Source organism: Phascolarctos cinereus, unplaced genomic scaffold (assembly GCF_003287225.1).
Source record: "Phascolarctos cinereus isolate Bilbo 61053 unplaced genomic scaffold, phaCin_HiC Scaffold_7;HRSCAF=346, whole genome shotgun sequence".
NCBI lineage: Eukaryota > Metazoa > Chordata > Mammalia > Diprotodontia > Phascolarctidae > Phascolarctos > Phascolarctos cinereus.
This window is the reverse complement of record NW_027556180.1, coordinates 6,122,382-6,144,683: the sequence shown is the minus strand read 5'-3', so window position 1 is coordinate 6,144,683 and position 22,302 is coordinate 6,122,382. Positions and strand designations below refer to the sequence as shown.

The 22,302-nt window shown below is 46.2% G+C and overlaps 1 protein-coding gene across 2 annotated transcripts in view; it reads left to right on the top strand.

Moving 5' to 3' along the window:
* Positions 1 to 1,073: 1,073 nt before the first annotated feature.
* Positions 1,074 to 22,302, top strand: part of CCDC50 (coiled-coil domain containing 50) — an 88,023-nt gene continuing 66,794 nt past the window's right edge. Inside the window, exon 1 of one of the 2 annotated variants that reach the window (XM_020964768.2) lies at positions 1,074 to 1,630. In XM_020964768.2, the coding sequence (XP_020820427.1) occupies positions 1,582 to 1,630 (49 nt within the window). In that variant the 5' untranslated portion in view covers positions 1,074 to 1,581. The remainder of the gene's footprint in view (positions 1,631 to 22,302) is intronic. The other variant, XM_020964770.2, reaches the window with a different exon arrangement.

Below are 22,302 nucleotides of genomic sequence, written 5' to 3'. Positions count from 1 at the left end.
TTCTAGATCTGCTATATGATTCTCTGACTTGACCCAGCTCCTGGTTCTATCTCAATGGCCTGAGCTAAGTCACTAAACCTTTCTCACCTACAAAATGGAAGGGATCCAGTATATGAAAATCTGAGACCCATCCTGTGGGAAATCCAGGATTCTTCTCCAAGACTTTGTAGAATGGTCTTCCTACTTCTTGGTTCAGTTTTTAGGCTATCTAAAGATATATATTCTAGAACTAGCTTCTTAACCTGAGGTAAATGAACTTTATGTACATAAGCACACATACATGTACATATGTATTAGTATATATACCTACACATATGTGCATATACATACATAGCTAAATATAACACTGTATTTCAATATACTTGTTTTCCATTGTAATCTTATATATTTTTATTTTATGCGTTTCAAAATATGTCTGAGAAGCACTCCAGTTGATCACCCAAGGGCTCCATGACCCAAAAAGAGTTTCAGAACTTTCTCTAGGCCCTTAGGGGTCACCTACTCCCATTCTTCCTCTACCACTCCTCCATTCTGTACATGAGGAAACTGAGTTCCATAGATGTTTTGTGACAAAGTCACACATGCAAGGAAGCCTCACCAGCGAGGTTTGAAGACTTGTCCTCTGACCCCCTTCCCCAGCCAGTGCTCCTCCTTAGCAGATGTGGGGGCTTCGAGCTTGGAGTCCAATAAAGGTGTCCTGCCAAATGCCCCTCAGTCATCGTCCTGATCTCCTGCTGTTTTTTGGGTTATAGGAATCCCCTTTGCTCCTTTTCTGTGGGCCCTAGGCTGGCCTCCCTTGAGGAGGGTGGCGGCAACACGGCCGCCCTGAGTACCAGGGTGTCAGGTTGTCCCGCTCGGGAAGAGGAAGAGAAGGAATCTCTGGGAGGGGAGAAGGGACTGGTCCCTCAGGAAGGGGAGAAATGACTGCTTAGCAAAGAGAGGTGTCCACCCAGCCCCCAGCCCCACCTCCCTATCCCTGCCCCCACCCCGACCCGGTTCCCTTATTCCCCCCTTCCTCCCCCCACTCCCAGGGCAGCTCTTTGCGGTTCCAGACTGGGGGTGCAGTAGCACCAAGGAGCCTGCAGGGGAGGCTCGGAAGGGAGGCTGCGGGCAGTTCTCGCCGTCCTCCTGGCCAGACCGGCAATTGCGGTTAAAACCTGCAGCTCTCCCCGCCTCCCTAGGCTCTCTCTTTCCCGGCCGGCTTTCTGTCCCCTCTCTCTCGCCGTACCGGCCGCTTTGTGTCAATTTCCTGGCTTCTGTTACTTTGTGTCAATGGGGAGCTGAGCCGGAGAAGAGGATGAGCAGGTGGTCCAGGTGGCTGCAGCTTCCCTAGTGCGGCGAGGCGAGCGAAGGGAGGGAGAGGCGGACCAGCAGGAAGAGGTGGAGGAAAAAGGTGGGGGGCGCTCAGCCTGCTCGCCTTTGTTTCCGAACCCCTGCCCGGGGCTGCTCTCCAGCCCCAGCTGCCCGCTCCTACACCCTCCGCGAGCCGGACTGGGCCGCTCTCCGGCATTCCCACCGTGAGCACGGCCCCGGCCGAGGCAGAAGCAGGAGCCGCCGGGGAGAGGAGGCAGCACTTCCAACATGGCTGAAATCAGCATCGACCAGTCCAAGCTTCCAGGAGTAAAAGAAGGTAAGGTCCCTGGGGGCTGAGGGATCCCCCCCCCATCTTCTCCCCCCTCACTTCTGAGCCCCAGGGCACTGACCCAGGGAGGCTCCCGGGGGCGACGCCTTTTCGCCTCGGCTTTTCACCAGGGACGGGGCTGAGGGAAGGATCAGAGTCCCTAGGACTCCTCACTCTCACTTGAAATCTGGGTCCTGCTTTCCTGCCCCGAAGCCCCGGGTAGTGGGGTTGGGGGCGGCCTCGGTACTGTGTGTCTCCCCCGCCCCTTGCTGCCCCGTATCCCGTAGCTGGTAGCAGAGGTGGGGCCTGCTGAAGACCCCTCCCCAGGGCTCCAAGCTTTTCTAAAAGTTGACACTTGGGACGTCCTGGCTCGAAAAGCAAAGAGGCTGTCACTCTCCCCCCCTCCCCACCCCGGGAGCCCCTCCTGGAGGCTGCGGGAAAGCCGTGGAGGTGAACTTGATTTTGTAAGGCTCCCCAGGCCCATAAAAGGGCAGAGCGGAGCAATTACTTGAACCCCCCTAGGCGGGGTTTGCTTAGCTTTGGCCGGAGGTAAACCTACCTTGGACTCTAGCCTGCGAGTTCACCCACTGCTCTGGGCCAGGGATCCTGCGCCGGGTTGGGCCAGGAGGCTGAGCCCCGGGGGGCTGTGAGGCTGCAGAGAAATGCCGCCTCCCCCAAGCAGATTCTAAGACCCTGAGAGTACCCCCACCCCCACCCATCTGGGGAGGCCGGCCGGGCCATTCCTCTGGAGAACTCCTCCCGAACTGGCGCCAGATGTTTAGGGTGGACTGAAGTGTCTTGGGAAGGGGGGGTGGAAGCTAAGGCCCTTTTGTTCACTCTGTCTTTTCTGCTCAAAGCCTTGGCAACGCGGGCTTTTGGGGGTCTGAGCCTTCCCCCGCGGGGTCAGAGACAACAAAACAGCTGCGCCTTCCAAGGCCGGAGCTTTGGGAGACAGGCTGAAGAGGGACGCTCTCAGGGAAGTTCCTTCTATGGGGCCTGGGGCGGGTCATTGTTTGGGAAAGGTTAGGGAGCATCTGGCCCAGCAGTCTGGGACCTTTGGCTTCCTAGGCAGCCCTGGGACCCCTGCCTGTGCTTGGGGCCTGGGGAGGACTCTGACTTTTGACTTGCAAATATCCTGTTTTCTGCCTGGGCTGGACTTGGACCACAGAGTGGTAGGAGCTTGTAAACTCCCTCTTTGCGGGGCCCAGGTGGGCAGAGCGTCCTGGGCTCTCATCTGCCTAACCTGGGAGGTTTCTCCTCAGTGCTCAGCCCCCGGAGAAGGCGATGCTGGTCCTTGGGCTCTGAGGTGCTTTTCCAGCCTTTGAATTTTAGTTTGTCTCATTTACTCTCCCCCAAAATCAGTGACTTAATGCCAAAGTGGGGGCACAGCCCCAGGGCACTGTATGGGCCAATGGGTGCCCAGCATGTCCAATGCAAGATGCCCCTTTCTCTGCCCCAGCTCTCTGTGACGTTATGTTGGCTCCTTGTCGCTCTCTGGCTCCTTGGAGAGGTCAGCTCTAACGCCTCCTTCCTGCCTGAGGCTTTCTCTGATTCTCCCCAGCTGGTAGCGTTGGAGGTGCCTGCTTTGCTGTTCGGTCCTGTCCCGTACTTTGTGACTCCATTTGGGGTTTTCTTGGCGGAGATACTGGAGTGGTTTGCAGTTTCTTTCTCCAGCTCCTTTTATAGATTAGGAAACTGAGGCAAACAGTGTGAAGTGACTTAAGCAGGGTCACACAGCTAATAAGTGTCTGAGGCTACATTTAAACTCAGGAAGAGGAGTCTTCCTGGCTGCAGGCTCAGCCCCCTATCCACTGTGCCACTTAAATTGCTTTGTGTTTCCTGCTGACTGACTGGACCTGTGATATTCCTGGTCCTGGTCACTCCCAGGTAAAGGAACTGTGGGTCGGCATCTCTGTGTCTGAGTCTTTAGAGAGTTACCTAGTACATTAAGAGGGGCAGCAACTTAATCAGGGTCACACATTCCACATGTGTCAGGAACAGGATTTACTGCATATTTATTTTGTACTTCTCTGTATACATGTTTCCCCTGTAGAAAGTAATCTGCTTGAGGGCAGGGATCATCAAATCATTAGTGTAGAATGAGAAGGAACCTTAGAGGTCACAGAGTTCAACCCCCTCATTTTAAAAGATAGGGAAACTGAGACTCAGAGGGAATATGTGACTTGGACAGAGTCATGCAGGTTATATGTGCCTGAGTCTCGATTTGAGGCCACTTCTTTCTGACTCCACATGCACTGATCTATCCACTTCACCCCACCTGCTCTTATGATTTTATAGAAGAAGAAATCAAAGTCCATAAAAGCAAGTAGTTTGCCCAAACTGAGAGCCAAGATACAGAGACATAGAAAAACAGAGACAGAGGAGAGAGAGACAGAGAGAAAAGGGACACAGACAGGATCTAGTACATAGTAGGTGTTTAACAAATAATTGCTGATTAAATGAGATTTGGAATATGATGCTGGCCATTTCATTTCACTAGAAAACTGGTGGGGCATGTCCATACAGATATTGAATGGAATGCTGCTAGTGTTTAATTGATCTTTAAAAATTAGTATTTATTCTAAGTATTCACTTTAATTGATTGCCAAGATCAAAGTATGTGCACTTTGGGAGGAGCAGACTAGTAGGGATGGTTGTGATTTGTGTAGGATTCACACTCATTCCTTCTGAAGAGGGGACAGGATAAGCTTTCACTGTGGCCTGTCCTTCCCTAATAATCTCTTGTGACCCTAATTAAAAGAATAAAAGTAGGTGGCCAACATCTGGGGAGCACCACGCCCTGGGAAGGCCACGCTGGGGCTGTCCTGACTAGGGCAGTTCTAACTTAGTTTGGGAAGGATGTTTAGCAATTCTTTTAATAGGCAGGCTGTTGAAAAGGCTTTCTGAAGCTCTTCAAAAGAAAGGCCTCCCTTCCCCCACCCTCCAGCCCTTATGAATCTTTTCAGCACAAAGTGGCCACTGTGGTATAGGTTTATCTGTAAGGTTGTGCCGGCAATTCAGGCCAGGATGGGGGTTGGGAGGCAGAGTCTCCCAGAAAGGACTGTGCCCATCTGGCTCCTTTGTAGAGGGGCCACAGTTCCCAGTCCTCAATGATGTACAACAGTTATGGCAACAGTCAGAACCGGAGGACAGAGGAAAGAGATGCTCAATTTTCTCTCCTCAGCTGAAGTCTAGTCTCTTTCTCAGTGGACCTTTTAGGGAGAGTGAAAAGCATTCATTGTCTGGACATTTATTAACAGGGTTGCTCATGACAGCCTTAACTGACATCCTGTGGTGTGCTTATTTATAAGTAGTGGACAGCTTTAGATTTTCCCTGCCAGCTAGCTCCAGACTCGGGGACCCTAGGCCTTCCCTCACCTAGGCTAGCCAGGGCTACAGTCCTGACTGAAACTCCTTGGAGATGTTTCCCTCCTCAGGGACAGGGGTTCAGCCATTCTTCTTTTCACATAACATATCTGTTGGTCACCAAGTGTTCCCTGACCATGTGATTACAGTACGTCCTCCATTGCTCTGAGAGAGTGTGTGTGTGTGTGTGGGGGGGGGGAGGACAGGGGTTAATCATTGGAGGAGGCCCAGTAGGAGAGAGAAATCCTGCATGTGGGACTCAGAGGCCTGCTTCACACTTTGGCTTTACTATTCCTACCCCAAGAGACCTTGGACAAGTTACTTAACTTCTATGCCTTTAGTTTCCTTCTCTATAAAATGGAGTAGGGGTGGCATTCTGAAGAGTGATTTGGAAGCATGCCTGAAGGCCTATAAACTGGGCATGCCCTTTGACCCTGCAACACCACTACTGGTCTGTATCCCAGAAAGAGCAAAGAAAAGGGAAAAGGCCTATTACTTAATACTTAAAGAACTGGACATTGAGGGGATGCCTGTCAGCTGAGGAGTGGCTGAACAAGTTGGAGTATATTGTGGTGATGGAATACTATTGTGTTATAAGAAATGATGAGCAGGATGCTTTCAGGGTAATCTGGCAAGACTCTTCTCAACACGAGCAAAGTGAAGTGAACAGAATCAGAACACTGTGCAGAGCAACAGCAGTGTTGTAATGATGATCACCTGTGAAATACTTGGCTACCCCCAGTCAAGACAGTGGTCCAAGGCAGTCTGAGAGGGCCTGCGATGCAAAAGTGCTAACCACCTCCAGAGAGGGAAGTGAGGAACTTCGAATGCAGGCCGAAGCTTACTTTTTAAACTTTATTTTTATTGGTTTCTTTTGTTTGCTTGTGTGTGGTTTTTTGCAACATGGAAATATATTTGGCATGACATCATATGTATAATCCAAATCAGAGTGCTTGCCTTCCCAAAGTGGGAGGGAGGGAGGGGTGGAAGGGAAGGAGAGAATTTAGAACTCAAAATTTAAAAAATAGTCTTTTTTTTTACGTGTAATTGGGAAGTATTTAACAAAATAAATGTATTTCTTTAAATGAGAGGTTGGACTAAATCCCGGCTTATGGTCACTTTAGCTCTAGATGTGTGAGGTCATGAATCACCATGTATTTATTAAACATTTCCTATTTGCAAGGTCCTGTGCTAGGGCCTGGGGATGAAAGGACAAAGAAAACAAGCCCTTCCTGTCCTCAGAGAGCTTACATTCTATGTGGAAGTCAATCATCACAGAATATATATAAAGTAACGGGAGATTGTGTGGTGCCCTGGGAAGGGCTCTAGATGAGGAAGCAGAGGATATGGGTTCCAGTCTCAGATCTAGGCCCTAGCTGTGTGGCTTTGATGAAGTCCCTTCACTCATCTCAGCCTTTTTCCTTAGCTGTAAAATGAGGAGGTTGGGGGAGAGGTGGCCTTTCAAGTTTGAAATGTTTGTTCTGTGAATCTGTGAATTTCAAGTGACTGGTAACTAGGGGAGTGCTAATAACTGGGCAGGGTTTGGAAGGCCCCCCAAGGAGGAGGGAAGGAGCTCTGAGCTGGACTTTGCAGCAGCCCGAGAGTCTTTTTAGAGCAGGTGAGGAGTGAGTGCATCCCAGGCTTGTGCAGAGGGTCCCTGTTTGGTCAGCATTAGCCTCATGTCCATTTAGCTTCTTACCAGAAGACAAAGAGCCTGGATCGAAGGTGCCTTTGGGAAGTCTAGATTGACAAGTGAGTGTTGTTCATTTAATGATTGTGGATCAGTGTGGGACTGGGGACAGAGGCATCTGATGGAGCAGAGGCTGATGTTGGCCTTGGATGGAGTAAGGCCAGAGTTCACATCCTGCCTCAGACATTTATTAGGTATGTGATCACAGCAACTTACTGGCCATCTCTCAGCCTCCATTTTGTCATCTGTAAAATGGGGGTAATAATGGCACTTCCTTCACAAGGCTGTTGTGTGTGAAATATAAGTGGGAGTTGTCGTTGTCATTTGCTGAGTTTCTCCTGCATGGAAGGCACTGTGCTACATACCACCGGTGAGGTCACAGGCCACCCAGAAGGGAGGGATGCTTGGGATGCTCCGTCTACCTCATGCAGCCACTCCCTCCAGTGATACAGATTACAATCCAGCCTCAGCCTTTCATCCTTTATGGCTTGTGTTCAGACCTCCCCTCAGGAGGCTGTGCATCTGCCCAGTGTGCTTTCCTTGAATTCTCATCATGTCTGGACACCCATGGGGCAGTTGTAGCCCATGATTGCCTCACCTTCTCTTCTAGGCATCTGCCTCTGTTGGCGTCTCTGATGCTGATTCTCTCCCACAAGTCTTGGCTGGTATCCATTTGGGGCTTGCTCAGCCCCCTTTGTCCACTTGCCCTTGGGTGGCCCATTGCCTTTTGGGTCAGCTTTACTTCTGCAGAGCTTATTTCCCACTGCGTTTCAATATTCACACCACAAAATAGCACAAAAGAATATTGTTATTTAAAGGATAACCTCAAGACAGGATTTTCCCTCTCTCCTAGGAGGAGAGATGATGGGGGTGAGGGAAGAGATGATGGGTACATGCCCTGAAGGTGTTCTTTCCCCTTGGAGGGGATATGAGCACATGTGGAGCTGTCACATAAGGGCATGAGGCAGAAGGATTGAGGATCTTTTTTGGGGATGGGGTGGTGTGGCTACATGTGGGACTACCTTGTCAGTGTAGGAAATTCTGGGAGAGGACATTTCTCCTGCTGATGCAGCAGATGAATCTTGAATAGCTCCTTAAGGGCACTGGGATTTCAAGGACTTGCCCAGGGTCCCAGAGCCAGGGATGTCAGGTCATGAACTCAGGTCTTCCTGTATCTTGACCTGGTTTCTCTTTCCACTCTGCCATGCTTTCCTCTCTGTACTAGGTACTAGGGTTTGGGCCCCAGCTACGCTGGTAAGATGTAGAACTGACCATCCCTCTTTATTGTTTTTTTCTTTTGACTTACCCTTTCATTGTAGAACAAATAAGTGTGATTCATTCTGTTGCATTTTAAAGTACCATTAAAATAGCACTTAACGCTAATGCCCAGGTAATTAAATATAGAAGGTGTCCATGGTTTTTTGGGAGTACTTGGTGTACTTAGGTTTTATTTTTGTTTCAGCAGCTGAGAGCCTGTGAACCATACTGTAAGTCATACTCCTGCCTCAATTTCTCCATTTGTAAAAATGATGATGGAAAAAAAATTCCCCATAAGAAAAAAGGGAGAATGAAGGGCATGGTATTGAAGGTCTTTTAGTTTCTTAGTAAAAGACATTTGGAAGGAAGAATATTTGAGAGAAATAAAAGGAGCTAGAAGAGAAGGATTTCATTCCCCTGGCAGCCTCTCCCAAGGTTTTACCACATTTGGTCAGAGTCCTCTTCATTGATTACAGAAGGTAGTGGGAGGATGAACTTCAGGTGTGTGTACGTCTCCCCACCTTGCTTCATCACAATAGCAGCTTATCCCTCCTTCTTTTTGATGATGATTGATAAGAAAAGATCCTGGGGCTCTTAGTCATGGACACCCTGGAGTAGATGGACCTAGGGACCTGAGATTCCCTTAGAACATTAGAATGGGAAGGGACATGAAGCCTCTGCCCTCCACAGAGCCTTAATAAGTCAATCTTGATTGGCTGAATGAAGGATGGAGCAGGGGCAGAGCTCTCCCAGTACAGGAGGCCTCCCTGGCCTGGGCTTTGGACTGTTCCAACCCTGACTATCTCCAGCATTTTCAGGTAAAAAGGTTTTCTCCACAAGGCCCTCCTCCTGATTCCTCAAGCTTTTACCTTGGTTCCATTGTGACCACATGGAGGGAAGACGTCCTTCTAGGTCTAGCCTACTTCCTTCTCTGCCTTCTTAAACTGGAGCAGTGAGACGTGGTTCCATCTTTGCCTGGTGAGTGCCGTGGGTAATCACCAGGAGCTCAGAGAAGGCTGCATGCTGTCCTATGGTGGGACCATCTCTTGGAGGATCATGGGCTCAGTGTATTGGTTTATAGGTCTTCTTGCCAAGCTGTCATCTGTCACTCTGTATGCCTTCTAGTATTTCTAATAATCCCTTTCCCCCTTAAGATGAGCTACTTTCAATGAGCTGGGGATCAGAGACCCAGAAGATTCTTTAACTCAATCATACAAGAATCCAAATATCAGCTGACATTCTAGGCACTGTGCAAAGAACTAGGGAGGGGTTAAACATTTATATAGCACCTACTATGTGCCAGGCACTCTGCTAGGAGCTAGGGAGGAAGCTTATACACAACACCTACTATGTGCCAGGCACTCTGCTAGGAGCTAGGAAGGAAGCTTATACACAACACCTACTATGTGCCAGGCACTCTGCTATTAGGAGCTGGGGTGTCAGAGGTATGGTTACAACCAGTGCCTGGCCTCTTGGAGCTTGCATTTCATTGGAATGGGAGTCTGACATGATCACAAATCAAAGCATTCAGTTTGAGAAGGACAAGAATCCTACCAGCTGAAGGCACTGAGGGAGATTTCCTTGAAATTCACAGATTCACAGAACAAACATTTCAAACTTGAAAGGCCACCTCTCCCCCAACCTCCTCATTTTACAGATAAGGAAAAAGGCTGAGATGGGTGAGGGGACTTCATCAAAGCCACACAGGTAGGGCCTAGATCTGAGACTGGAACCCATATCCTGGCCCTGCTCTCAGCTCATTTTTTACTGTTCCCTCGAATTCAAGGGTGACCCAACAAGGGCGCCAGGAAGCTGGACATGGTGTTTAGATTTTGAAAGGTAGAGGTGAGGAGGAAAGCGATTCTACATCTGCAGGATGGCCTGGATAAAATTTCGGAGGCAGGAGGGGGAGAGAGTCAAGTTTGGAGAAGTTGTAATAGTGCTGTTTGACTGAAACATGGCATGTATAAAAGTAGAGTCAAATGGCATATTCAGAGAAGGAAAGAGAGCTTAGGGGGCCTTGGGGGTACCTTCTTATTTAAAAGGTAGAGAAACTGAGGTCCAACGCAGTTAACAACTTGTCTAAGGTCCTCTGCATGTTCAGAACCAAGACTCAAGCCAAGGCCCAGTGATTCTACTCCCTGGACTTTTCAGTATACTATTTTTTCTTCCTTTCTTTCTTCTTTTTTTTTTCAGTACAGTATTCTTTCTTTCTTTCTTTCTTTCTTTCTTTCTTCTTTTTTCTTTCTTTCTTTCTTTCTCTCTCTCTCTCTCTCTCTCTCTTTCTTTCCTTTCTTTCTTTCTTTCTTTCTTTCTTTCTTTCTTTCTTTCTTTCTTTCTTTCTTTCTTTCTTTCTTTCTTTCTCTCTCTCTCTCTCTCTCTCTCTCTCTCTCTCTCTCTTCTTTCTTTCTTTCTTTCTTTCTTTCTTTCTTTCTGTCTTTTTCAGTACAGTATTTTGCAATAAGACTGGGAAATGAGGGTGGGGAAAGATCATGGAGGTCTTCAATTCCAGGTTGAGGAGTTTGTGGAAACAAGGGAGTGAGGTGGGTCATTCAGTTAGTTCAGAAGCACATTTTGGCCACTGAATAAAGAAAGGATTAAAGGGACTAGAAATAGAAAGAGCCAGTAGATGGATCTTGTGGGAGATCAGGGGAGAGCTAGTAAAGGTCTGGAAAGAAGTGCTACACAGGTGAGTGGAGAGAAGGGCCAGATTGGAGAGATGTGGTGGCCTAAGAATCGATATAGCTTGTCAACAAGACTGGATGAGCGGCCTGGGGTAGCGGAGGGAAAAGTCAAGCCTTCTTTGGATTTGGTGAACCTGAGTCACTGGAAGGTCAGTGGGGCCCTTGACTTACATAGAGAATATGCTAGGAACAATAAGTTTAAGGGAGAGGATTTTGGATGTGATGCATTTGAGATGTTAGTAGGGTATCCAAGCATAAATGGTGAACAAACAGTTGAAGCTGCAGCATCAGAGCCAAAGAGAGAGGTTAGGGCCGGATATGTAAATCTGAAAGTCATCTCTGTAGAGAAAATTACTGACTGAATGGGATCCCCAAGAGGAAGACTATATAATTGTGAGTCAAAGTAAGAAGAAAAGACATGGGCAGGAACTATTCTGATGTGGGCAGGACATGAATTAATGCATGCACTTTGGACCATCTGTTAGCCACTCACGAGCCTGTTTTGTTTTGTCCTTGAATTTCTGTTATTTTCCATAGTCAAGTGACTGTAGGTGAGAGGTCACTGCATTCCCCTGGCACCCCTTCTCCCAATCACTGGCACCAGTCAGATCCCAGCTGTTCCACATCAGAGAACTCTTTGCCAGCCCAATGTGGTGGGAAGCACCACTGGTCTCTCCTGACTTTTGTTCTGGCCTTCTGTCGTGATTCACAAAAATGTGAAGAAAAGCCCACAAGGGAAAAATGTGCCATTTTCTCTGGTGTTTTCATTCTCATTGTATAGGGCATAAGATTTAGTCCTGGCAGGGGATAGTTGAGTCCAGGACCCTTTCATTATTTATATTATTGAAGAGCTGGAAGCCCAGAGAAGGTTCTTCCCAGGTGGCAGGTACAGCAGAGCACAACCAGGAGGGAAACTTGTCTCTTGACTGCCAATCCGTACGGCTCTGGGCAAGTGAGGCTGAATGTCTGTATTCTTTTCATAGTAACCAATAATTCTAAAGGTTTTTATTTTTATTTTTTGGCTTGTTTTCATTTTTATTGTGAAAATAACAATTATCAATAAGTGAGTATTTTACTATCCAAAGAAGAGCAAAAAAAGGGGATTGAATATGAAGCTATGAACTTTTACTTAGGAATGTTCTGGTTTTTTATTTTTAACACATATTAAATTTCCCTTTGTCAAGACAGAACTGGTCTATTTGTGTGTTTTTCTGAACGTTTTAAACAATGCCCCCAAAGAACTAAGTTAAACATCACATTGTGCTCCCTGCATACTCCATGGAGGACGTTCTGGATAGAGCTGCAAGTCAGAGAACATTGCTGATGATGCTGGTCTCTCCAGAAAGGCCCAATAGAACATAAGCTACCTGATGACAAGGAAGGGTAGTTTTGTCTTAGATCCCCAGCACACAGCACTGGCCCTCCCTCCAACATTATTTGTGCCTAGCAGATATGTGTTAAATTGAATGAGGAATTTGGGGTTTAATTACACGGCCTGCTTGAATCTTCCCCCAAGGCCCTACAACTCTTAATGTAGTGCTTGGTGTGTCCTAGGCACTTAATAAAGTTTATTGACTGACTGCCTACATACATTCTTCCTTTATGCACCTGGGTTTAGTTTGTCTCACCTGTTTTCCAGTCCCACAGACCTCCACTCCCACTCCTAGCTCAGTGGGGCTGCTTTATCTGATCCCATTATCCCACAACTGAGCCTTCTTACTCAACTGAGGCTTCATTGTGTGTCCCTAACACATTTTGTCTGTCTCTCCTGTGTGTGGTCATCCTGCTGCAGCTGTGTGTACAATTATTGGCCCCTGGCCCTGCTCTCAGCTCATTTTTTACTGTTCCCTCGAATTCAAGGGTGACCCAACAGGGGCGCCAGGAAGCTGGACATGATGTTTAGACTCCAGATCCACATATCGTGGCCCTTTGCAGGCTCAGACACATCTGGTGCTCTGGACACCTTCATTCTGTCCTGGGCTTGAGGACGCTGTCTCCTCTCAAAGCCACCGCTGTCTCCTCTCAAAGCCACCGTTTCATGGTACCTCATTGCCTCCCTGAGGGCACACTGCAGTTCCCAGGCTGGTTTTCTCCTCCAGGGTCAGTCATCCACTTGGTCTCATTCCACTGCCCAGGAGCTTTAGGATGGAATATTAGGAGCTTCCTAAGGGCACCAGAGTTGGAGGTCTCTCTGCCAGGGCTTTCAGTATTTCTTTTCTTTTCTTTTCTTTTCTTTTCTTTTTTTCTTTCTTTCTTTTCTTTTCTTTTCTTTTCTTTTCTTTTCTTTTCTTTTCTTTTCTTTTCTTTTCTCTCTCTCTCTCTCTCTTTCTCTCTCTCTCTCTCTCTCTCTCTCTCTCTCTCTCTCTCTCTCTCTCTCCCTCTCTCTCCCTCTCTCCTTCTTTCTTTTTTCAGTCACAAATTCAGCCAAAAAAAAATCTATCATAAAAATTTTCATATGTAAACAACACAAAACGAGGATTGTATTTTTTTTTAAGTATAGATTCCATTTTGCATGGTAATCATGCCCTCATGGTCCTATTTGAGTCCCCTCTGGCACTTCTATGTGTTTTTAGATGTTTCATTGACCTTTTCTTTTTTATTTTTCATTTTTGAAATCATTACTCCCTTTCCCACTACTGCTCCTCCCCCTTTTCCTCCTTCCCCCTCCTCCCCATAACAAATAAAGTCAACGGGGCTTTCTTTTTCTTACTCTGAGCACATGGGCTCCCAGGAAACGTGGGGAACAGCTGCTGAGCAGATGGGTGTGAGCAGAGTGAGAAAGGCACCCAGGGCCAGGCCTTCTCCTGTCCCAAGCCGAGCAAATGGAGCTGACAGACACATTGTCAGTTTCATCCTTTTCATTTCAAAGGGCAGCACCAGGGGATGCCTGTTTATTTCCTGCTTAGCACCCAGTGTCTTGTTCTGGCTTAGGAACTGTTCAGGGACTTCCCTATTGAGGAATTGGAAGTATTCCCCTTTCGAGAGGAGGAGGATGGAGGAACTGGACAAAGGCCAAGCCTGGAAGGTTGGAATATCAGTATGAGAGACGCAGCTAAGCTTTTACTTTCTCTAGAAGAGCCCATGTCCAAAGGGCATATTTTCATTAATGATAATAATGACAACCTCCATTTATATACTGATCTGGTGTTTGTGAGGCATGGCTATACACACACACAGACATGTACACGTTATCCCATTTGATGGATAATCTGAGAGGTTATTATTTGGGTTAAGTTGTTTGCAAGTCTTTAAGTGCTGTGCAAATGTCAGTCATCATGCATCATAATCATCATCATCATCATCGTCATCATCATCATCTCCATTTTACAAATGGGGCAACTAGGGATGGAAGAAGTTCAATAACCCACTGAGGGCCAAACAGGCACAATCAACAGTATTGGAAATCAGGTTTTAATGAATACAAGGCCTTTCCCAAGTGGGCAGGCAGGACAGATTGGTTGCTTCTTTTCTTTCTCCATCCTCTATGGCGATCTAGTGGTGCCCTCATGTTATGCAGTTGTTGTACTGGCAGCTAGGTGGCCCAAGATCTAGAAAAGTGAACTTGTAGTCAAGAAGACCTGAGTTCCAATACAGCCTCACATACTTCCTAGCTATACTTCCTGGGCAAGTTTCCCTGCCTCAGTTTCCTTATTTGTAAAATGGGGATAAGAAAAATTCCTACCTCCTAGGGTTGTAGTGATGATAAATTGAGACAACATTAATGTAGAACTCTGCAAACCTTCGAGTACCATCTGAGCATTAATGGGTGTTGTTTGTTGTTGAAAAGAAGACTCATTTGTCTCTTTCAGAAGGAAAGAGAGCTGCGGGGGCCAAGGAGTGTCGTGTGTTAGTGTGGGTACTAGTCTGATCATTTCTGCATAATGACAGGGCTACTAAAAATAACTTGCATGGGTATACTGAGTTACAATTTACCAGGGCTTTCTTCATAACAGCCCCATGAGAAACTTTGCTGTTCTTAATCATCTTGGGAGAATCTCCCAGTGACAGCTGCTATTGATTAGAGATTTTGTGGCTCTTGCTGTTCACTTGTTTTCAGTCATGTCTGACGCTTTGTGACCTCATTTGATGTTTTCTTGACAAAGTTTGCTGTTTCCTTCTCCAGATCATTTTACAGATGAGGAAACTGAGGCAAACAGGGTCACAGAATTAGTAAGTGTTTGAGGCCAGATTTGAACTCAGGAAGAGGAGGCTTCCTGACTTTAGGACCAGCACTTTGTCCACTGCACCACCTAGCTGTGCCTGGATTGGAGAATTTAGGACCAAGCTCTCCCTCCCTCCTTCCTGAACTCACCAGACTGTAAAGTCCTGAAGAACAGGGAATATCTCCTTTTTGTCTTTACATTCCCATCACCTAGCATAGTGGTTCGAATCTAGTACGTGCTTAATAAATGCATATTGGATTGAATTCCTAGCATGTGCATTCATCTGTGAAGCTGACTTTGCAGGGTATGACCCACATTTACTAAGCTTGCCGACACTGATTCAGGGTCTATTAACAGTATCTTATTTTAATTTGGATTCTTAGTATACACAAAAGGATACATGTGTATTTACCTGGGATTGTTGGGGGGTTTTTTTTTGGGGGGAAGCTTCTACTGCCCGGTAAGATGCTACTTTGTGACTCATCCCATAAAAGAGAGTTACAGTTTCTCAGCTGTTGTGGAGGCCATGTGGTAAGTTGTGGTGGTAAACAGAAGTGGATCCCTGCGGCTGCATGTTGACTGAGAAAGCCACAGACTCACAGTATTATGTTGTATTATATTTTTATTTATTTTGGCAAATGTTTCTAATTATATTTCAATCTGGTTTGGTTACCCTCGAGGAGTTTTGCTGGCCTGCCCTGAGTTTGACACCTTTGCCTTATGCTAGCCATTGAAGGAGTTGGAGATGTTTAGCTTAGGAAGGAAGGAGGGGAGCTCACTAGCTGTCTTCAAATGTTTGAGTGGCTGACACGTGGAAGAGGGATTAATCCTGGGCTCCAGGGGCAGATCTCGGAGCACGAGCTTGAAGGTGTAGAAAAGGACAGAATTAGATGATGTTAGGCAAGATTTCTCCTAATAGAGCTTTCTCAAAGTGGAATGGGCTACCTTGGAGTGGTGGGATGGTGGTTTCCCCCTCACAGTTGGGAGAAATGGCCACGTGGCATGTGGATTTTAGTTCAGGGACGGGTGGGGTTAAGTTGCCACTAAGGCTCTTTACAATTCTGGGAGCCTGTTAACTTGACTTAATGATAAAGCTGTTCTTAATTACAACTGCCTGCTACTTAGTGGGGGGGAGGAGAAGGAAAATAGGTCAGTGGAACAGAAGAGGAACCACAGACAGAGCCCAGGACATGGGACCAAATGAAGCTTTAGGTTTCTCTTCTTTTCTTCTAAAACATATTTGCTTTTAAAGTAGTTCATTTGGGGAATACAACAAATAAAAATCATGGATTAAGAGCAAAGCATGATGTTGGATACCATGGATTCAAAGCAAAGGAGCCCTTGCCTCTGCTTTCTGACCCTCCTAGAGAACTGGTTTGATATGTGCTGTACAAAATAATAATAATAATAAAAGTGGCAATATATAAAATGCCGAAAGATGCACGAGTTCTATAAAAGGAAAACATATTTTCTCACTGGAACTGGAAGGCTGTCTAGAGAAAGTGGCCTCCGAACTAGATTTTGATGGATGGATAGAATTATTTATAGGTAGAGGTGTGGGAGGGCATTTTAGCTATAGTAAACAGCATAGGGAAGGCCTGGAGAAGAGAAATTTGGACTGGCATCCAATTATGGAGGGTCCTGAATGCCAAGCTGAGGTGTTTGGATGGCAGTAGGAAGCCACCAAAAGTGTTGATAGAGGAATATGTGATCAGATTGCAGAGTATAGCCCTGGTAAGGGACACTATGGAGCAGGCATCTTCTGCTGGCTCTGCTCCCCTTTCCTTTGTGAGATTAAGGCTAGTGTTCAAACCTTTAGGGGTTTAAGGCATGATCTTTTGTGCAGTCACTGCTTTCCCCATTCCCTGTCCTCCTTCATATGTATTATATGTATAATGTCATGTCATATCATCTCTGTGTGTGTACGTGTGTGTGTGTGTGTGTGTGTGTGTGTGTAGGAATGGGTAGAGCTCACTTATATCACTTGAAATTGAAGCATAAAGAATCTATATTTCTCTCTCCAGAGCACATCATGGAACTGAGATCATCACTGATGCAATATGAGCAAGAGGGTGTACTGGGAAAATCTCTCTCTCTCTCTGTGTATATATTTTGAGCCCAGATGTGAAACACCTGTGTGGATATTAGTCTGATCCTGCAAATAGCACATTACAAAGTAAAAGAAAATCCTTTAAAGTAGAAAACCGTTTGTCACCTTGTTCCTCAGTTCAGAGACAAGCTGGTCCTAGTGTATTTTCACTTCCTCTCTGGGGAAACTACAGGAGAGCGGAGGTGAACTTCCGTGCCTGATTTCAAGGCTAAATCCACACCAGAGAGAAGTGAAGTCAGGTGCCATAGAACATGGGCTGGGTGAGCTGCAGGAATCATTAGGAGAAGTCCCCAGTTTGGCTCGGGAGAGGCCCAGGATGCTTCTGGGACATTTGGGCCCTGGGCTTCCCCAGGCTGTGCTGTGGGGGTGGGCCTGGGGGGTCATTCCCAGGAGCCTCTCTCAGTGAGCTGCTAGAGGACCAGGCCTGACTGGCTAGGCTCCAGAACATTAATTTGATGAGCCTGACTGTGTTTACTGATCCTGGGGAGTTTGTGCTTTTTCTAAGACACAGGATTGAATGAAAGACAATTGGAAGACTCGCCCCTGATGGAAGCTTTTCTCCAGATAGGGAGAAGCAGATGCCTGACACCTAGCATGTGTAGAAAGTCATATTCATTGGTGGTGTTCAGTTATTGATTTATTTTTTTAAGGACAGGTCCTAGTAGAAGAGGCATGGGGTGTTGAGTAGATTGTAAGAGAGGCTACATCTGAGCTGCTGGGCAGGTGGGCATGACTATTGGGGGCTGTAATCTGTGATGATCCTGTGGTTTTTGTTTTCTACATTGAAAAACATGATTCTGAGAAGGGTCTTGAGACATCTGCAGACTGCTGCCAAAGAGATCCATGCCCCCCCTTCCCGAAAAAAAGGACCCTTCAACTTTGGGAGTTGACTGAGCTGTTGAGCAGTTCAGTGACTTGCCCAGGGTCATACAACCTGAGTGTATCAGAGGGAGGATTTGAACTTAGGTCTCCCTTACTTAGATGCCAACTCCCTATCCATTATACAGTGCTACCTCTCAATATTATTTGTACGATTTGTATACAGCAGGGGTCGGGAACCTGTGGCCTTGAGGCCCTTCAACTGAATCCAAATTGCACAGAACAAATCCCCTTAATAAAAGGACTTGTTCTGCAAAACTTTGACTCAGTCAAAAGGCCGCACCCAAGGACCTAGACGACCACATGTGACCTCGAGGCCTCAAATTCCCTACCCCTGGGTAGAATAATACTATAAAATAGAATATCATAATAATAGTTTTCTTATTAACACTAACAAGAAGACCTAATTGTTTCCTGGGGCTTTAAGCTTTGCAGAGGGCCTTCTCGACAGCCCCTTCTTAGTGGAAGTATTGTTATCTCTGGATGAAGAGACTGAGAGTCTGAGGGGCTCCCTGATCTTTTCATGATAGTACAGTAAAAACCACCTGCTATTGGCTTCTAGGCCAGATATCCTGAACCCAGCTCCAGCTCTCTACCCTCTGGGCTTCACCAGCTTTGTAGCTGAAAGTTGCTAGTTCTGCCCCCAGGGGCCAAACAAGCCTAGTACAGTTCCTTCTCCAAATGCTTGAAGAGGGAGACCAAGCTTTTTCCTAGTTGTCTCCTTCTCCAAATACCTAGTCATCCTCATCATTGTTAATATCATTGTCTTCTCCTTCTCCTCTTCCTCTTCTCCTCTTCCTCCTCCTCCCTCTCTTCCTTCTCCTCCTCCTCTTTCTTCTTCTCCTTCTCCCTGTCTTCCTGCGTCTGAGGTCTGCTCACACTCTTCTATGCAGCTTGCTGTTGCAGTAAATTGCTATATCTTGAACCAAAAAGATCTGAGTTCAAATTCAATATCAGATACTTATTAGCTCTAAGACCCTGGCCAAGTCACTTAACTGTTTCACTCAGTTTCTTCAGCTGTAAAATGGAGATGATAATAGCACCTGCCATTGTGAGAACTCAATGAGATCATATTTGTGAAGCTCTTAGCACAGTGCCTGGCACATAGCAGCTGTCTAATAAATGCTTGCTTCTTTCCTTCCTTCCAGACTGCCTCTTACTGCTCACAAAACTTTGGTGAGATAGTAGCCACCACTTCTATTCTTTCTGATGAGATGGAGGCTCACAAGGTTTTGTGCTGCCTCCAAGTCCTCTGGACCTTTGGCCATGATCATCCGATCTACTGATGGAAGCTAATGACATTTTTTGTTTCTGTTTTTACTTAAGTTGAGGTAAAGTTTTCAACTGAGAGGATAGTAGTAAAGGGGAGCTATGGGAGTTTTAAGGCAGAATGCAAAGTTTTGGAAAGGCTTCATCAGTGAGAGGATAGTGCCTTACTGCAGTGAGGGCCCAGTTGAGATTGTGTGACATGAATTTGGGGTGAATCCACTTGGCATGATTTTATGATTTTCTCCAGCTGTATTTAGTGGCATGTAAGCAGGAGCAAAAGCAGTGGATAGGTGTAATTATCCCAACTTGACATGGAAAGATAGGAGGGTGATGGACTTTGGGGAAACAGAAACCAGTGTAGAGTAGAAGTAGTTCACAGGTGGTCAGGATGGGAAGGGAGATTGTAGCCAGTGTGAGTGAGGGTGATGTCCTCAGAAAGAAGGGAAGAATGGAGGAGACTGGAGGTCATGGTGTTGTTGAAGAACTGAGTTTGGGCATGCAAGGCCGAGGAAGAGTTGGAATGGCAATAGATTGGGATCAGATCTGGGAATTTCCCTGCTCCTGAACATGGGCATTATGCATTCATGGGTGAAGACAAGCTCCTGGGTATGGCTGTCCTGGGTAGCTGAGGTGGACTGGAGGAGAATGTCATAGGAAATAAGGAAGGTGAGCAACTGGAAGGTTGTAGGCATGTTGCTCTTCCGTAGATGAGGGCAGTTGTTGGGGAGAAGCCCCTCATTTTTCTCCAGGCTGCCTCTCCACTTCTGTCAGGTCCCAGGCCCCAGTTCTCCTGCCTAAAGCTCCATTCCTCTATGTTATGCTTTCTCTCTTGTCCTTAGCTGAGTTCTTGTATCTCTCCCCCCTCCTCCCCCTTTGCAGCTTCCTCTGTCAGACCATAGGTTCCTTAGGACAAGGCCAGGGACTATCTGCCTTGTATTTGTATTCCCAGAACTTAGTTTTCCATAAAATGCTTGCTGACTGTCTACTTCCTCCTCTATGAGTCAGGCACTGAACACAGTCTAATACCCTTCTTGCCCAACTACTGTTTCACAAATGAAGAAACTGAGGCCAGCTGGGACAGTGGGAGAGATCCATATAATTCACTTGAGGTCATAGCAGAATGCTGGCAAAGCCAAGTCTGGCCCCTAGATCTCCTGTTTCTCAATTCAGTGTTCAAGTAGGCGGAAGCCTTGAAAAGAGGGTTCATTAAAGGGAACTTCCCTGTGTTATGAATAAAGGAGAATGTATACTGGACCCCTTCGTTGGGCCCCTTATTCGTGTGTCTGTTTCTAAGGCAAATGACAGTATACAACTACTTTCTCAAGTTGAGCTTGGAATGGAATTTTGGCCAGAAACACTTGCCATAATTCATTAACTCTTGTTATTAACATAAACAGTTCAGAGAAAGTGAAAGTGGTAGCTAAGTCCTTACTCTGCTCTCAGTTTGGTTTTGAGAGGCCCTCATCTTTTAGCTTGGTCCTGGGCCCCAACTCTGGCTGAGTTCAGGAGGTTGTGACTTCCACCAGCAGGCCTACTGGGGTTTCCAGCATTGCAGGGGGGAGGACAAAGTTCACAGTTAACCAAACTCCCAGTGTTTTCAATAAAACTTCTGTCTTTTAAAAGAAAAAAAAATTCCGTATAAACAAAATGTGGAGTCCAGATGCAGCTCTGACTGTTTTTTCCCCTTCTCTTTTTCAATAAATCATTTAGCATAAATTTAACTAAAAACCTCAGGAAAACCAATCAATCCTACCTTAGAGCTCTTTACATCTGAATAAATAAATTTCAATAAATGCAATGCTCCAGACACATTTTAATCACCTCCTCTGAGTCCCTGTTGATTTATCTCAAGTAATTTTTTTTTCAATTATTCCCTTTTGTAGAACTGTACTTAGTAGGAGCAGCCTGGCATTGTGGACAGGATACTGGGCTTGGGGCCAAGAAAACCTGGGTTGTAATTGTACAGTGTATCCCTGGGAAGGTCACCTAACTTTGGCTTATTAATTGTGTTGAGCTAATCAACTAAGGGGTTATTGATCTGCATGTCACATCTGGGAAGAAATTTCCCATATATAGGGAATTCCACATGGTGACAAAATCACAGAGCTTTCAGATATTCATAGACTTGCATTTATTACCTTTTTCATTCCTTTGTCAATAGCTCTCTCTCTCTCTCTCTCTCTCTCTCTCTCTCTCTCTCTCTCTCTCTCTTTCTCTCTCTCCCTCTCTCTCCCTCTCCCTCTCTCTCCCTCTCTTTCCTCTCTCTCTCTCTCTCTCTCTCTCTTCTCTCTCTCTCTCTCTCTCTCTCTCTCTCCTCTCTCTCCCTCTCCCTCTCTCGTTCTCGCTCTCTCTCTCTCTCTCTCGCTCTCTCTCTCTCTCTCTCTCTCTCTCTCTCTCTCTCTCTCTCTCTCGCTCTCTCTCTCTCGCTCTCTCTCTCTCTCTCTCTCTCTCTCTCTCTCTCTCTCTCTCTCTCTCTCTCTCCCTCTCTCTCTCTCTCATGTTGCTCCTACTTAGGAAAAAGCAGATAAAAATTTCCTCTTGTATTTTCAAGTCGTCAGATGGTAAATCCATTGAGCTAGTCCATCATCACATCTGTCTATGACAGGCAGAAATGATGGACAGTGAGCTCGGTGCAGAAATTGGAGAGGAAGAAGAGAGGAGAGCTGATGAAATTGGGAGTCTGTGCCCTCCTTTTAAGCTCTTCTCCTGAAGCACTCCCTGCCCCTGAAATTTACCTTTTCTATATCAATATTCTCACCATGAAGCTGAATGGTTATATATGTGGAACACTGTTGTCTTTGAAGACTCAAATGTATGGGTGACTCATAGGACAATGGAGAGTCACACAGGCTGTTCATGTCTGTTGTAGCATATTTCTTGTGATGACCTATGCCTAAGAAGTAGCATAAAGTATCGTTCATTCAGTAAATGAAAAAAAAAAAAATAAGCCTGATTGTGTGGCAAGAACAGAGGCAAACAGAGGGATAGAATGTAGATTTCACTGGTGATAAGTACTCATTAAATATAAGAAATCCTAGAGAAAGACCCGAGGCATTCTGGGTAGACCCTCTGCAGAGCATCTCTGGAAGAACAGACAGGAATTGCATGGGATAAGAAGACATGAACGGCTGATATTGGCACCAAGGGAATGAAGATTGCAGATCCATTGAAGTATTTCTCAGTGTTAATGGCATCTGTACTCCCAGTTTCTTAGAAACACAGACAGTAAGGGCCGGCTGATTGATTAACATGAAAAATGAATC